The sequence below is a fragment of the Pistacia vera genome, unplaced genomic scaffold (genome assembly GCF_008641045.1).
Source record: "Pistacia vera cultivar Batoury unplaced genomic scaffold, PisVer_v2 Contig164, whole genome shotgun sequence".
NCBI classification, from domain to species: Eukaryota; Viridiplantae; Streptophyta; class Magnoliopsida; order Sapindales; family Anacardiaceae; genus Pistacia; species Pistacia vera.
In genome coordinates, this window is record NW_022195726.1 from 246,185 (window position 1) to 262,541 (window position 16,357).

Sequence of the window (16,357 nt, forward strand, 5' to 3'; positions counted from 1 at the left end):
GAATTAAAAAATAAGAAATTAAAACTATAATTTTTGTAATTACGCCTCCCTTAAGTTATAACCTCTTTATAATAATAAAATTAGTTAGTCTCACCATTATGACTATAGAGAGATTTTACTGTATTGTATATCCTAAAACTTATAAATTACCATATTATTATAATATCTTTGGATAATATTTGCGAAAGTGAACTATATTTTTTATTTTATAACATTAAAAAACACGTACATAATCAATTTTTTTTATTCAATAACGTTATCAGATTGAAATATGAAGAAAAATTCACAAAGGAAAAAAAAAGGCAAAAAAAAAAAGGGGGCAAATAGTACGGCTTTTGTGTGTCTCCACTCTCCACACAAAAACACCTCCATACACACTTCCACAACACCCCCAAATAAAAAAGAAAGAGCGACCAGATAGACAACAAGACTCTCTCACAGTAACACCACTTCCACCTCCCTCCACTTTGCATCTACTTCCCTCCTCCCGTCTCTCTTTTCATCCCCAAGTAAGTCTTTTTATTCTTCTTTTTCATGTTTTCTTATCTGGGTATTTGCTTTTTTTCTTGTTCTTGTTCTTGTGTTTTTGTTTTTGATGTGTGTTGTTTGTTTGACTTCGAATAGTCATCTTCTATGGGAGAGAGAATCACTCCTGGAAGTTACTTCCAGTACCCTCCTTCTGGAGTCCATGCTTCTCCTCATAGACCCTCTTCTTCTCTGCCTTTAGATCGTGAAAGGTTGGTTTTTTACTCCCTTTGAGTTGGATAATTGCTTCATGTTTGAGTCTTTGAATCTTGTGTTGTTTTGTCTGTGTTTTTGTTTATCTGGGTTGGCTTTGTTTTGGTGGTGTGATTGTTCGGTTGAGACTTTTGATTGTGTAGTATGATTTGTGGTTTTTGATGGGTTGAATTTGCTTATTTTTGGGTATTTATTAATTGAATTTTGTAAATGAGGGCGTGGACTTAAGAGGAAGATGAACTGAATAGTAGTTTCGAATTGGTGATTGTTTTGGGGACTGAAATCGTGTAATTGGGATTAAAGCAAATGTTATTTGTGCATCTATGTTCTCCTTAGACAGTTGCAGTTAACTTTTGGGAGAATTCAAGATCAAGCTTAGATATGTGATTGTAGAAGAGCATAGACTGCCGGCTTCTTTTATAGGGTATTGTTTTGCTTATGATTTTATACTCGTTGATGGTGCTAGATGCGCTATATTCCTTTTAGCTTGGCTACAATTGTATCACCTTTTTTGCGTTAGTGGTTCAACTGTTGCTAATGTTACAATTGAAAACTAGAGTATAACTCCCTTGTTTGAAGAGAAATTCTCCCTTGTAGAAAGCTGTTTCATGGGAACTTTTAAAGTTTAATTTTCATTTCTGCTGTTATTTTAAGTTCATTGTTGTGAAAGCTTGGAAGTTGAACATCATTTTTTAAGAGAATGGAAACTCTTGGCAACTGACCAAATAGTTGTGTTACACTTAGTAGAGTTGACTTTCAGTTAATTCTACTGCTTTCATAATCCCATTTTCTTTCGATCATTTTTTTCTGATTCTGCTGAGGAACCAAATGGAGTATTATACGTTAGTGGACAATGTGCTTTTATTATTGTTTTCTCCTTCTTCTTTCTATCTTTCTTTTTTCTTTTTGGTGGGCATACTTGATGCAATTATTAACTTAATGGGTTACTGAAGAGATTAATACTGTGCATCTAACATTTGGAAAGAGCAAGGAGTGGTTTAGCTAAATAACTAGAAGCATCATAGAAAGGAAACCTTTTTTAGCCTCTTTTTCATTTCAATCTTTCTTGCATCATTTTTAAATTGAATTGGGAGACTATGGTTGTATGATTTTACTTTCAATCATTTTATGTGCTTCTACTTGAGTTTAATTTACATCAAATACTTTGATTATAGTGTCCACTCACTGATAAATTTGTAATGTTCTAGTTTCAAACTAATGTTGAGCAAAATATTCTTGTTATTTTCAAAATTCGAATCCTATGAGAAATCAGATAATTACTCGTGTTACTGTTGTTGTTTAGAGTAGTATGGTTTGTCATATGATTTGATTAATTGATGATGACAGATATTTGGGTGAATTATTGGCGGAGAGGCAAAAATTAGTGCCATTTATGCAAGTTTTGCCACTATGCACCAGGCTTCTAAGTCAAGGTTTGAATCTTTAATCTATTCTTTGTTGTAGTATTTATGTGGCTTTTGTTAATATTACATGGATTCTGTTGCCTGTGCCTTGAAAAACAGCTTCACAAATTTTAATGGTATATGTGCAGTACACTCAGAGTCAAAGGCTTTTGCTTAGGTACATACACATTGGTAGGAGACTACTGAGCCACATGCATTTGATTCTTAAATATATTATTTACACACTTGTTTTAAATTTTCTAGGTTAGAAGTTTCTTGAACTGGATTTTGTAATGTCTGCATCATTGTATATGAACTGTTATGTCATTTCAATTCTTGGTATTGTTAGATGCATTGTGAAGTGGCTATTTTGGTTTTACACGTTTGTAATTTCTGTCCAGTTGCAAAGATACTGATATGTAGAACAATTTTGTAGCGATGCCAGTGATGGCTCTGCTAAAATTTTCTAAAAACATTGTGTAGACGTTATCACCAATTGTCTCACTGAATACAACATGTAATTGGTTGATACCTTGTAATTATTTGTAACACTGGGCAATAAGAGTTGATTATATTCGATATCTTCTTTGAGGAGGATCTTAGAAGTTGGTATTTATAGTTCCTAGTGATTCTGATATGCATTATAGATCACTGGTTCTGGTAATTTGTAATAAATAGTTTATTTGTTATCTTGTGTCACTGCAGAAATCAGACGGGTAACAGGTTACAATCCAAGTTTTGTTGATCATGAAAGGTTTGAACCTGATAGTCCATTTAGGTCATTAGGTCAGCCAAATGGAAGACCGATGGAATTGGAGGGATTGTCAGCGATGCAAACAGAGGTACTGCCAGTTCTGGTTTTTCATGCTTGCCATGGATTTTTATTTAGCAATTTGTTTGAATCTCACTGAATCTATTTTTATTTTTTAATTCTTTGAAGCCTGGACCATATATTTTATTGCTCTGGAACTGAACATGGATATACTAGTATTTTAGATGCGCAGAAAATTTTCTATTGTAGACAGGGTACATTAATGTTTGTTCCTGTTAACTAGTTTTGTCATTGATTAGTTCTAATGTAGTTAAGGTACAAAATTGTTAATTTATCTAAGAATAACATGTGACCCTGGATTTGATGTGGTCTTTCACAAATCAATCTTCTAATAGCTTCTTTTTCAATGTATTCAGCTGCAAATAAAAGATGGCTCTTTGAACGTGCCTTATTTATTGAAAGGCCACTGTATGATCTACTGTAATTGTAGTTAAACTGAGTCAGATAGATATAGTAATTTTCCTGGTTATGTCCATATGTAAGACAATTCTTTTATGCTCATACCTGTAACGTGGTTCAAATGCCTGAGCTCTTATTAGATTGTGGGGGAGAAGATAATTTGGTGAGTGATTTTTCTTGGTGAAATTTAAGCTTGGTAGGTGGGTACTCTAAAAGTATGATGGGATAAGGTTGGAGCCACCGGGTGGTGACTGAAGAAGAAGGTTATCAAATAATTTGTGAGTTTCTTTGTGAAATCTTTTGTGCTGACATTGGTGGACAGCCATGGAGATTTTTATTTTATTTTATTTTATTTAAAGAAAAAGTACAAAAGGAGAAAAAATTAAAAACCCTCTGCAAGTGAAGAGTTAACAAAGCTATGTAAAGTGGTAAGAGGGAATACTCGATGTAGATATTTTCCTGATAAATTGTTTTTGAAAAGCTTATGCAGCATCTTAGATTTGCCTCTATTGTAAGTCTTGTCGTGTTTGATTAACTTATAACTTTTCACAAACATATTTAAACTAATTTTCCTGAAAAAGTTATATTTCGAAAGTCCCTGTACCTTCATAGCTGTAATTCATAAAAAAATAAAAATAAATAAATAAATAAATAAATTATGTTGGTGGGTTGAATTTGACTAAGTTCTAACTGATGATAGATTTTTTTTCTAGGAGACGTACTATTTCAAATCAAAGTGCCTAATCTAAGGTGTGAGGAAATGGGGCGCTTTTGTTTCTGTTTCCAAGTTAGATCAGCTTCTGCTTTTTAAAAGGGTTTTGGATTGCTTGGATGTTGTCTTTCTATTTGGCAAATGGTGGATTGTAGGAACCACTGGGTAGCCTTCTCTTGCTCGTATCTGTCCACTCCTAATCCAATGACATATTTCTTAATTGGATTAGGTGTAGATAGGTTTTGGAGAGGATTTTGGTTTTGGCATATGGCTTTTAGGATTGTTCTATATTGCTGTTTTGTTTAGAGTTTGGGCCTCATTTTGTGTCTAGGCAAGTTTATTTATTATTTATTCTTTCTTTTTAATGGATCTTTTGTGGACTTCTCTTTTTGATATTAATAGACTAAATTGCTTTCTTTCGTGTTTAAGTATTTCCTGTTTTCCTTGCTTTACTATTGTTAGTTAATGCTTCAGTAAAATGGAAAAAAATTTATTAATCTTTTTTATCAAAAGTAAAGATTGATTTTCTTAATGATGTCTTGCTCCAGGAAAATGGGCATCTCCAAAGAATGGCCTCTTTTCAAAATCCTCCAATGGGCTGGACAGGGGTGCCGGGAATTCCGACCACACCTATTGTAAAGAGAGTTGTTAGACTTGATGTTCCTGTTGACAAATATCCAAATGTAAGTTAAGATGTGTATATAGATATGAAGTGCTTTTTGATTTTTTTTCGTTCCCATTCTAATCATAGCTTCTAGCTTAAAATCATAGCAGTATAATTTTGTTGGTCGAATTTTGGGACCACGTGGGAACTCTCTGAAAAGAGTTGAAGCCATGACAGAATGTAGGGTGTTCATAAGAGGCCGGGGCTCCATAAAGGATTCTATAAAGGTATGACCCATCAGAAAATGATTTTCTGCTTTCAAAATCTAATTTGGTGAAGTACTATACATAGAAGTGACTTAGAAGTTAAGTTGCAACTCATTTAAGCTGTGATGGATTTGAACTCATATGGCATGATAATATGAAAATTTTATGCTATAAAGCTGTTTTGCTCATTGTTTATATATATATTGCTTGCATGTTAATTGCATACTTGCCGGATTTATGGATAAGGTGGATTATATAACTCTTGATTCTCCATTTTCCCTCCTTACTTCAACCATGCTGAAGTAGGAACATGTAAATATCTGGTGATACCGATAATATAACTTCTCTTATTTATCAGGTGGCTGTTTCAATAAAAAAATGTTGATTTCTTTGATTTGAACTGGGGATAATTCTGATTTAAGTAATCAGGATAAAGTTAGTGCATTGTCCATTTGAAGTGTGGTGATAAAGCTCAAGTAATTAGGTAAGGGCCCATTAGAAACATGGGAGTTAGAACTAGAAACTTTTGGCTCTAATACTGTTTGAAGTTAACACTTGGCCCAAAAGCTTAAGCTATTAGGTAAGGTCCGAAGATTGGTCAGGTAGCTTAATAATATTTGATATTGCTCATCTTATGACCATAGAGGTTTTTTTTTTTTTTTTTTTTTTTGGGTTACAAAAGGAGTTCCTTGACAATCAATCAAAGCTACTGATAACCTTCCATTGTTGTGTTTGTCTTGAATGAATATATTTATTTCTAATCCATCATTTTGTTAAGCTCTATGTATTGGATGATGAATCTGTATTTAAGTAATATTTGTCTTCGCACTTTGGTTTGAAGTGTAAGTGACATGTCTAATATGCAAAAGTTCAACATATATTTGCAAACTATTGATGGAAATATACATGGTTTCTTCTTTGGTTGCATGTTTTCACCATCTTGAATTCGCTTGATGATTTCTGGTTTTATTTTTTCAGGAAGAGAAACTAAAAGATAAACCTGGTTATGAGCATCTAAATGAGCCGCTGCATGTGTTAGTGGAGGCCGAATTTCCAGAGGATATAATAAATGCCCGCCTGGATCATGCGGTGGCGATATTAGAAAATCTTCTGAAGCCAGTGGTATGAACCGGAATGCATTCATTTGTTCTCTGTTTGCTTTGTCCACTGGGATCTAAACTTGTTCAAACTCATTTTTTAATGCAGGATGAATCCTTGGATCACTATAAGAAGCAACAATTAAGGGAATTGGCTATGCTAAATGGTACTCTAAGAGAAGAAAGCCCCAGCATGAGCCCGAGTATGTCACCCTTTAACAGTGCAGGATTGAAGCGTGCAAAGACAGGAAGATAACCCCCATTTAGTGATGATGGATCATAATTATTAAACATGCTGGACCACTGCAGCTGATGGACTGCAGTCCTGACGACTTCAACTATATTGTTCTTCGGAACCTTGGGAGACTTGGTGATTGAGAAGAGTTAAGTTGAAACCAAGAGTAAGTTATGCGCGTGAAATGTTGGCATGCCAGATGGGTTATCTGTTTCGATAGTTGTGTTCTATATGGCTAACATCTTGATCTACAATCTCAATTCTTTTCATGTATAATTCCTTTGAAAGTCGAATTTGTTATTTGATTGGTTAAAAAAGTAGCTCATTCCCTAATCAATTTATTTGTTATTCCAGCTAGCTGTTGATTGAATGTGAACTTTATATGTACTTTGGCAGATACTTTGCCTTAACAATCTTATGCCTATTGACATGAAACAAATGAATAATAAATTGCATCGTAATTTCTGTTATCTTCCATGTTCTGTTGTTGTAACCTATGTTTGTCAAAACTTTGGATCTTATTGTAGAGATTCAAGTGCAGACTTCATCCTTATCATATATAGATACAAGGAAAACTTAAATATTGTAACTTAAATTTTTTATTTCATAAGGCCCAAATACCAATCAGTTATAACTACAGCAAAAGATTGGAAAATAAAAACTAAAGACCAAAGTAAAACATGCTTTCAGTCTATAAGTCAAGAAAGGGCAAAAACCCAAGTTTTGTGACTTAGATTTGTTTCCTTCCTTTGCAAACCCCTTTTCTGAAATGGTAGCCTCCTAAAAGTCTTCACAAACCAATTCCTTAGGAAGATCTTATTGCATTCAATGATAATTCCAACGACTAACCCACTGCCATACCCCATTGCAGCTACTATCTTCCATAAAAATTCATCTTGAGACCTCTGAAGTTTTGATCCTTTTCAAAAGTTGAAGGTGCTGTGGAGGAAGTCTAGATATTCTCACAGGACTTTGAGAGAGGAATTCCACACAACCCTATATTTCCTTCATATGAATCATTTTGAAATGTATCAAATTTTGCCCCTCGTGGTATAGGTCCTATGAGATGGTAATGAGAGACATTCAAGAATTCTAGAAAGTTGAGCTGTTTTAGTTCTTGGAGAATGTGTCCCAAAAGTTTGTTGTAGGACAATTCTAATGATTCAAGCTTCTTCTATTCCTTCAACGAAGATGGAATCTGGCCCGAGAGATTGTTGTTTGAAAAATCGAGCAAATGCAGCCCCTTTAAGTTCCCAATGGATGTTGGAATCTCTCCTTGAAAGTTATTGTATGAAAAATCAATGGCTTTCAAGGCTTTTGAAATCTTTGAGTATATCGTTTTCATTCCTTTGTTATGTATTGTCAATGAATAGTGATAGTCTATGTCATCATACATGCCAAAGAAGTAGTTAATGCGAGCCAAGCTTTCTTGCATATATGCTGCCTGCTGGTCAACATCAATGACTTTTAATGCTTTCCAGGATTGGAANGGCTTTCAAGGCTTTTGAAATCTTCGAGTATATCCTTTCCATTCCTTTGTTATGTATTGCCAACGAATAGTGATAGCCGGCGTCATCATACATGCCCAAGAAGTAGGAAATGCGAACCATGCTTTCTTGCATATATTCTGCATGCTGGTTAACATCAATGACTTTCAATGCTTTCCAGGATCGGAAGTATTCATATGGTAGCCTACCTTGAAAACTATTGTGGGAGAGATCAATGACATGAATGTTGGGAAACTCAAATCCAAACGCAGGACCTCTTATTACTCCATGAAATTTGTTCGAGCTTAGACTGAGAACTCTCAACTCTGGAAGATTTCCCAACCAAGATGGAAAAATCTCGTATATATGGTTGTTCTCCAAATCAAGAAACTCGAGCATTTTACAATTGGCCAATGATCTTGCCACTTGCCCGTGTAATTGATTATGACCAATATCAATCGACTTCAACTGGCATTCATTTGTAAATGTTTGAGGAATGTGGCCATGAAAGGAGTTGTTTCTGAGATTCAAAACAACCAAAGAATTACTTAAGTTGCCTAAACCTTGAGGAAGTACTCCACTCAGATTGTTATTAGATAGATCAAGGACTTGAAGCGAACTTTGACTACAAATCAATGGTGAAATTTCGCCAACGAATTTGTTGTTGGAGGCCAAATAAAAAAGAGTATACATAGATTTTGCTGGAATTGGGAGTGATCCTTCGAGCATGTTAAACCTTAGGTCTAACGTGCGTAGGTGTTCCCACGGAAGAACAACTGAATGCCGATCAAAGCCTGTTAAGGAATTAAAAGAAAGGTTGAGATAGTCGAGAGTGTTTACACTTGTACTCCAAAACCATTGAGGTATTTGACCACTGATATGGTTGTGAGACAGGTCTAGCCACTCCAAACTTTCTTGGTTTTTCAGGAAATTTGGGAACTTATCTAAGTTGCATGAAGCTAATCCTAACAATTCAAGAGAAGCATTACTGCTGACATTCGAAGTGAGTACTGTTAAATTGTTATATGATAACAGTAATCTCTTCAACTTTTTTAGCATTAAAAACATTGCTAGCTCCATTGGACCACTCAAGTTATTGCGATAGAAGCTGAGAAATTCAACATTCTTGAGTTTAGAGATTGAGCTTGGAATAAGGCCGTTCAACTTATTGGATGAAAGGTCCAATGTTTGCAACTGGGTGAGATTGAATAGCTCAGATGGAATTTCACCATGTAAATTGATTGCTCCAAGCCGCAAGACAGTGAGTTCGGTAAGCTTTCCAACCACAGGCAAGGAAGAAAGAGTTTGGGCAGTGAAGTTGTTGTTTGAAAGGTCTAAAAACTTGAGCTGGGTAAGGTTTTCAAGTGAAGATGGAATGAATCCCTGGAAATTACACAGGGAAATATGAAGTTCCTCTAAAGAATCAAGGTTTCCTATTGAAAAAGGTACCTCACCAGAGAAACTTGTGTTTGCGATATCAAGTACCTTAAGAGGACTGTAGAAATGAAATTCAGGAAGCTTACCTCTCAGATCCTTGTTCCAGGCTAGCTTAAGTCTTGTCAGATTTGGGAAATGGAAAATTCTTTCTGGGAATTCCCCCTGTAATGAACAAGATTCAAGACCAATAGATGTCAAAGAAGTCATATTTGCCAAGGTTTGAAGGGCATCAATTGAATTCATTTCGACAAAGCCGAGATCAAGTTCTTTTAGGTGAGTTAAGTTATGAACTAAACTTTTCAGATCAGGCTTACGGAGCTTCAATGGAGCTTCTAATGCAGGCGGCATATTAAGAGATAAAAAGACCAAGTTGGATAATTGAGATATTTCTGATGGGATTTGGCCAGAAAATACAGAATGTGAGAGATCAAGATATGTCAACTCTGTAAGGTGCCCAAAACCTGATGGGATTTCTGAGTTATTGAAATTATTACCAGAAAGATCAAGTTTTTGAAGGTGGGAAAGGAGGAAAAGAGTGCTATTGGAGTGGAAAGAACCGAAAAGACAACTGCTGTTGAGTTTTAGGCCAATTACATGACCAGTATTTTCATCACACTCGACGCCATCCCATGAACAACAATCATCATTCTCTCCTTGGAGCCTCCATGAAGACACTTTTGGATAAGCAGAAAGTTCATTAGAAGCAGACCTGTTAATGATAAAGCTATCCTTGAACTGCAACAAGGCATAGCTTTCATCATTATGGCACAACGGCTGCACTGAAGAAGAAGAAGAATAGGTGACGTGCAGATGAAAGAGCGAGATAACAAAGAACAAATGAATGAAAAACAAATGAATGAAAAACAAGACTAGATTGAAGAAGGATCTCATGATGAAGCTTCAAAATATTAGTCTTAGAAAAGCAAGTAAGAGTATATAGAAAGCCTAAAAGGCCCTTGAAAGTTTGATATTTTAGTTTTTTTAAATTTAAAATTTTCTTAAAAAGACCCCTAGGTTTGCTAATTTGACTAAATCTACCCAATTTTAAAACTTTTATAATAAATAACAAAACCACCCCCGCCAACCTCCGCTCTGTTGCCGATTCCGACCACCACACACGCCAAATGATTTAGATCGAAAAATTCTTCACGCACAGACTCGTCGGATCTGTGTCGTAACGCATTAGGAAATGGCTCATGTTTTCCGGCAACGATCAGCGGGCTGATACCTGCCGCAAAATTCAGACTCTACACGCCCAGATCGGTTCATAGGCCTTGTTTCCTCTGAGTCCAGTCGGATTGGGGTCTAATCGTGCCATCGGGTCGTGGTGTGCGGTGAGCGTGTTTAGTGTGAGTGTATAAAACGGATTTATGATTTTTGGCCGGTATTGAGGAAATGCAACCGTATGGTAGGTTCGACATGCTAACGAAAGGGGTCGTGAAATCGTGAAAAATACACCAAGAGATTGCAAAGCTTCAAGGGATGGGAGGCGTGTGCACTGACGTTAGATTCAAACGAAAATCAGAACATGCACACTACGCCGGAAGGTATATACCTAATTGGAGGGCCTGGATGCAAAACCCGGGGGGAAGACACAAGTCTCGGAGCGGGCTTGAGCCGCGAGAACCTGGGGGAGTAGAGGCGTAAGGCGGGGGGGCCGGGGGGGAGTGTCAGCAGGCCGAGATTGAGGGGCGGGGACATACGGGGGGGAGCGACATAGACTGGAAGAGGGGGGGGGGCGGGCAGTGGGGGCGGTAGTGGTGGGGCACGACAACATGAGAGAGGGGGGGAACGGGACGGGGGGGATAACAATGATGAATAGGCGGGACCCCGCAGCGCAGGGCAGTTTGAATGGATGCGCGTGGTGCTCTAAAGTGGTCGGGCAGAGGGGTCAAAGATACTTCTGGAAGGGTGGTAGCCAGGGGAGCAAGGCGTAGGGGGGAGCCAGGACGGTGGGGCGAAGGAGGCATAGGTTACCAAGGACAAGCAGAGCGCCGGTCGGGAGGAGCGAGCAAGAGCGGGACAGGGAGGGCAACGAGAGGCGGAGGCAGGCAGGAGGGGGAAGGGAGGAGGGGAAAGAGACTAGAAGGTGATAGTCGATGGGGGAACGCAAGGGGGGTGTGCGAGGAAACCACAGGCGAGGGAGCACAGGGAGGGTAAACGACGCAGTTACTACCAAAAAACGGGGGGGGGGGGGGGTGTGGGGGGGCGGTTTTCAGACTGCAGTGCTGGTGAGTGGTGGGAAAGATTTACTCACTACGAGAAAAGTAAAGATGAGTTAAGGATGAGATGAAATTTAGCGTATCTCCACGACTTAGAATTCCGGACCCCGGGCTGGTGACCGGGTGCCGGGGAGCGAGGAGGGAGTTCAAGGCACGTGCGGGGAGAGGAAAGATACGGGGGGGCGCGGCACCACCTGGACCCTAGGCAGGTAGCCACGAGTCAGGGAGACGAGCGGGCAACGTCCAGAGGGGAATCAGTACACAGTGACGTCAGCGGGCACTGATGGGGGGAAAGGGCCAGGGGGGTAATAGCCAGCTCCAGGGTGCTGCATGTGCTTCAAGGCAGAGGAGCATAGGGCGGGAGGTGGCGGCAGCACCGCTATGCGGCAAGGGGGCGGAAAGTTGGCAGAGGTCAAAGAAAGCAGATTAGGGATACAAGTGGACACGTGTGAGTGCCTAAATTGACGAGCTAGGACATGAGTGGCAGGAATATGGGGACTATACAATAGGGTGAACAGGCGGTGCGGCCAACGAAGGGAGTGCGAGTGAAGAAAAAGGGAGGCAATACGGGCCAAGACAATGGGGGGTGGCTGCTCCAGGAACTAGTTCATTTGCTTCGTCTCCTGGGGCGGACGGAGTAGAGGTCAGCAAGGCGGTGAAGAAGGAGGCGTTAAGATCCAGGATGTACAATGTTGGGGAGCAAACCGGAACTGTAGGGAGGGGGTATGGGGTTGACAAGGAGGGGTCTACAAACTGTAGTTCGCATCGGGGAAGCGGGAGGTGCTATTAGGTGATTCCAAAAAGAGATAAAACCCGTGGGGACCGCTCGTAAGGATGCAGCCAGGCGAGCAGAAAAGGGAGGGAGGGGCAGAGCACTGAGAGGACGGACGTAGTGGTGGGGGGGGCACACGGTGGAGCGGAAAGGGTGAGCAAGGAAGCGCGGAAGAAGTACGGCCGAGAGGAGGTCACAAAAAGCACGCGGAGAGACAGCAGAGCGGAGAGAGAGAATCTTGAGGGAGGCCAACCCAAAACCAAATAAAATAATAATAAAAGAATAATGAGGGAAAAAAAGGTGTGTGACGAGAAAGGTAGTGGAAAGCGGGGTGAAATGGGTGCGATATGGGGGTTGGGGGAAAGGGGGGGGGAACAGGGGACTAGAGCTCCCATTGGAAAGGAGAAGACGAAAAAAACCGAGGCCACAGCGGGAATAGGACACGAAACCGCTAAGAGGGTGGCGTGAATTGAGCGGGCATCTGGCGAGCACAAGTGGGGCAAGCCAACGGCGGATGACAGCAGAAATATGGGCTAATAGTATATGTAAATGAGGGGCCAGAGGGCCTAGCTCACTAGATCTAGTGGTTTGGGTGTTCCTGCAGTTCGGCGTTCAGGTCTGGATTGATTTCTCACTTTTTAGAATCTTGTAACTAGGTAGATCGATAGCGAGGTAAATCGAGGGTAGTTTTACTCTTGTGGCTTGAGGATTCCAGTGAAGTTCTTGGAGTTACGGTTAATTCGGGTAGAAATAGAGAGGATTAATCTGGGTTTGTTGGATCTTGTACTGTATTGATATTATCAGATTATAGGCTGTGAGCTCTCCATTTCCGGCCAACGGGACGTAGATTATCCAAATAGGAAATTTGAACCACGGTAAAAATCTTGCGTTTCTGTGTTGGATGTTTGTTAATCGGGGTGGATTTAAATCTGGTTTATGTGTGTTGTTGGCTCAGTAACATGGTATCAGAGCATTAGACAAAGGCTTGATAGATTTAGAGTGGTTCGGTGATTAGGGTTTCTGAAAATTAGGGTTTGTCTAAAATTTGGGTTTTCAAATTAAGGCTTCCCTTAGCAATCTTGAGTCTTAGTTACAGATTCGAGTGGTAAATTCACTGATTGAGGAAATCTTGGTGAAGATTCAGGTTTGAGTCTTAGATATTCATCAAGATTTACGTGTCATGGTCTGTATGGTTCTGAGTCAAGTACAAATTGTCAAACACAAAGATGTCAACTACACGATTAGAAATCATCAGTATGATGGCAAGATAGATTTCGGATGGTGGAAAAAGAAAATGAAGGCACTGCTGCCCCACACAGGTGGGAATTGCCCTGGAGAAAGACGAAGCCAAATGGCCAGAAGAGAAGCTGAAGAATAAGGATGAAATCAATGAGCGTACAACCTCATAGTGATGAACTGTCAGATAACGTTCCTGCGGAAGGGATGGCTAGAAACCCTCTAACCCTATGGGGTAACTCGAAATTTTTTTTTTTACAGTCAGCACACACCTTGCATTTTAAGGGTGTTATTCGTACAAATGGAGGGTTCAAATCAGTTGAGGATAATTTAGATGATTCCTTAAGATGACTTTAATTCAAAGGTATGACAGGAACTAGTGACACCAGTTAGCAATGATCTTATTAAACCTTAACTGAAGACTCATAGTTGTAAGATCCCTTCAGTATCAGGACTGTACCTAGTCTGGATTAATAGTTGCGGTCTTAAGCTAGGGAATTAGAGCTTAAGGTTCAAAAAGATCTAGAGTAACCGTGTTGTAAAGGGAGGGCAGATCTATCAAACAGAAAGTCTATCTAAAAACCAGCAGGGTCAAAACCAGAAAAAATGGAAGGGACAGTTAAATAAAATCAGACACTAGGAAGTGCTCTTCTTTGCAATAAACCTGGTCATATCAAGAAAACTGTTTTGAATGGTTGAAGAAACATAAACAGGTAATACTGATAGTAACCTTGCTTCTAGTGATAACCAATGGGGGGGCCTAAGGTCGACAGTATCAACATCTGACTGCTAAGGAATGGGTCCTGGACTTAGGCTGTTCCTTCCATATGAGTCCACACAAAAACTGGTTTCAGAACCTAGAATCTCAGGAAACAAAACTGTTTATATGGGAAAACCAGCTTGTAGGGTAAGGGTATGGCATATACCAGCTTTACTAATGGAAAATTTGTAACAACTAAGTTAGTAACCCTGAGTTAAAAAAGGAACTCGATCCTTTAGGTACCTTAGTAAGCTGAGGGTTCAGAGCACAATATATGGTTGTTAATGGTATAAAAACCAACACTAGTTCTCAAAGGGAAAAGAGGAAGGGCCTTTACATTTATGTTGTGATTCGACCCAAGCGGTAGCACAGTTTGTCACCCACCAAACTTACGCAACTGAAAAATGGTACCTTAGGTTAGGACACATGATCAGAAAGGTGTGCACATCCTTAGCAGTCAGGGAGGGTTTGGGAAGGACACCATAGCAACCTAGAATCTAGAAATCGGTGTGTTAGGAAAACACACCAGACAAAGTCAAAGGGACTCACCTACCAAGGACTGCCAGATACTACCCTCTGACCTCGGGGACCAAAAAAACCCAGGTGGGACAACTATTTCTATCCATTGTGAGATGACTACAGAAAGGTCTGGACCTTCCTCCTAAGACCAAAGATCGAGCTTTGACCAAGTTAGGGTTTGGAAACACTGGTAGAAAATCAATCAGGAAAGAAAGTTAAGGTACTTCGCATAGACAATGGTCTGGAATTCTGCAATTCTGAATTTGACAACTCTGAAAGACACATGGTATTTTGAGACATAAACTGTACTAGGAACCCCCAACAGAATGGTGTGACAGAAAGAGAGAACCGTACCTACTAAAAAGGTTAGGGTCTCTTGTTTCTTCAGGGACCAAACACTTTGGGGGAAGCCCTAGCCACACAACCATACTTGTGAATGGAGTCCTTCCTGCTATTATGAAAATGTCCCGAGAAATATGTCTGGTAGAAGACCACTTAAGCCTGGAGGTATTTAGTTTTTATGTTTTTAGAAAAGGGTTTGGCTGCTATGCACACACTAGGGAATTGACCCAGTCTACCAAGCAATTTAGTTCACAAGAAGGACAAAGTATAGATTGGGGATGGGAGACACCAGGGTAATTTGATTGTAGAAGAGATTGGTTTAATGAATGGAACCCTTGCAAAGGGTTTGCCACTGATCTAGGAAGCATAAAAACACTGAACCAGTCCAACCCAAGAGGATACTCCAATTGAGGTGGAGCAACCTTCACATCAGCCCACTCCACCCAAACTAAAACTGAAACCCAAATAGAATCTAAAACTGAACCTGTACAACCAGCAAAAAAGATATTAATGAGATCTTAGAACCCCAACTAGTTGACCACAGCAGTACCAACTGGCCAGAGACAATCAGGAGAGAGGTAAGGCCCACTGCTGTTTATTCTTATGTTGAACGAATTTTTTGCTTTGCTTGCAGGTACAAAAGTTCAGAGGACAGAACCTGAAACATATCGAGGCTTTGAGACCAAGATAAGAAAAGGGAAGCAACATGAGGCAAAGATGCACTCCCTAGAGGTAAACAGAACTTGGACTGGGTACCCAAACCCAAATATCAGAAGCTAATCCAAGTAAGTGGCTCTAAAACTTAAGGATGGCATTCATTTTTCTGACCCACCTAGTATAAGCCAGGCTAGTGCCAAAGCTACACCCAAAGAGAGGGAATAGACTTCAATGAAGACTTTTTCCCTGTGGTGAAAATAAAACCATCAGATTAATGTATGCTATTGCTGCTCACACAAATCTAGAATTAGAACAACTAGATGTGACTACTGCTTTTCTGCATGGAATTTGGTGAGAAAATTTATATGAGTCAGCCTAAGGATTCATTAGTTGAGGCCCCGACCTTGTATGCTGCTCCATAAGTCACTATATGGCTCAAATGCCCCCAGGCAATGTACAAAAGGTTTGACACCTTATGATAGTGGGGATTAGGAGAGCAAGTATGACGATTGCTTCTACTTTGCTGATAAAAATCTGCCCATTTATCTTTTGCTGTATGTGATGATATGCTGTTAATCAGTAGATCCAAGCCTAGGATACAAGATCTAAAAAAAGATAAATTAGAATTTGACATGAAGA

General features: G+C 39.6%; 2 protein-coding genes across 2 annotated transcripts; one reads left to right on the plus strand and one right to left on the minus strand.

Moving 5' to 3' along the window:
* The first annotated feature begins 372 nt into the window (after nt 1–372).
* LOC116125421 (KH domain-containing protein At1g09660/At1g09670) lies at nt 373–6,756 on the plus strand. The gene is made up of 8 exons (XM_031411155.1): nt 373–509; nt 625–737; nt 2,086–2,171; nt 2,847–2,983; nt 4,633–4,767; nt 4,856–4,975; nt 5,933–6,076; nt 6,161–6,756. Exons 2-8 carry the CDS (start codon nt 634–636, stop codon nt 6,305–6,307), a joined length of 873 nt encoding a protein of 290 aa, XP_031267015.1. The 5' UTR covers nt 373–509; nt 625–633; the 3' UTR covers nt 6,308–6,756.
* A 987-nt stretch (nt 6,757–7,743) lies between these two features.
* On the minus strand, nt 7,744–10,101 carry LOC116125395 (receptor-like protein 7). Its single transcript, XM_031411133.1, has one exon. It carries the CDS (start codon nt 10,099–10,101, stop codon nt 7,744–7,746), a length of 2,358 nt encoding a protein of 785 aa, XP_031266993.1.
* Between the last annotated feature and the right edge of the window lie 6,256 nt (nt 10,102–16,357).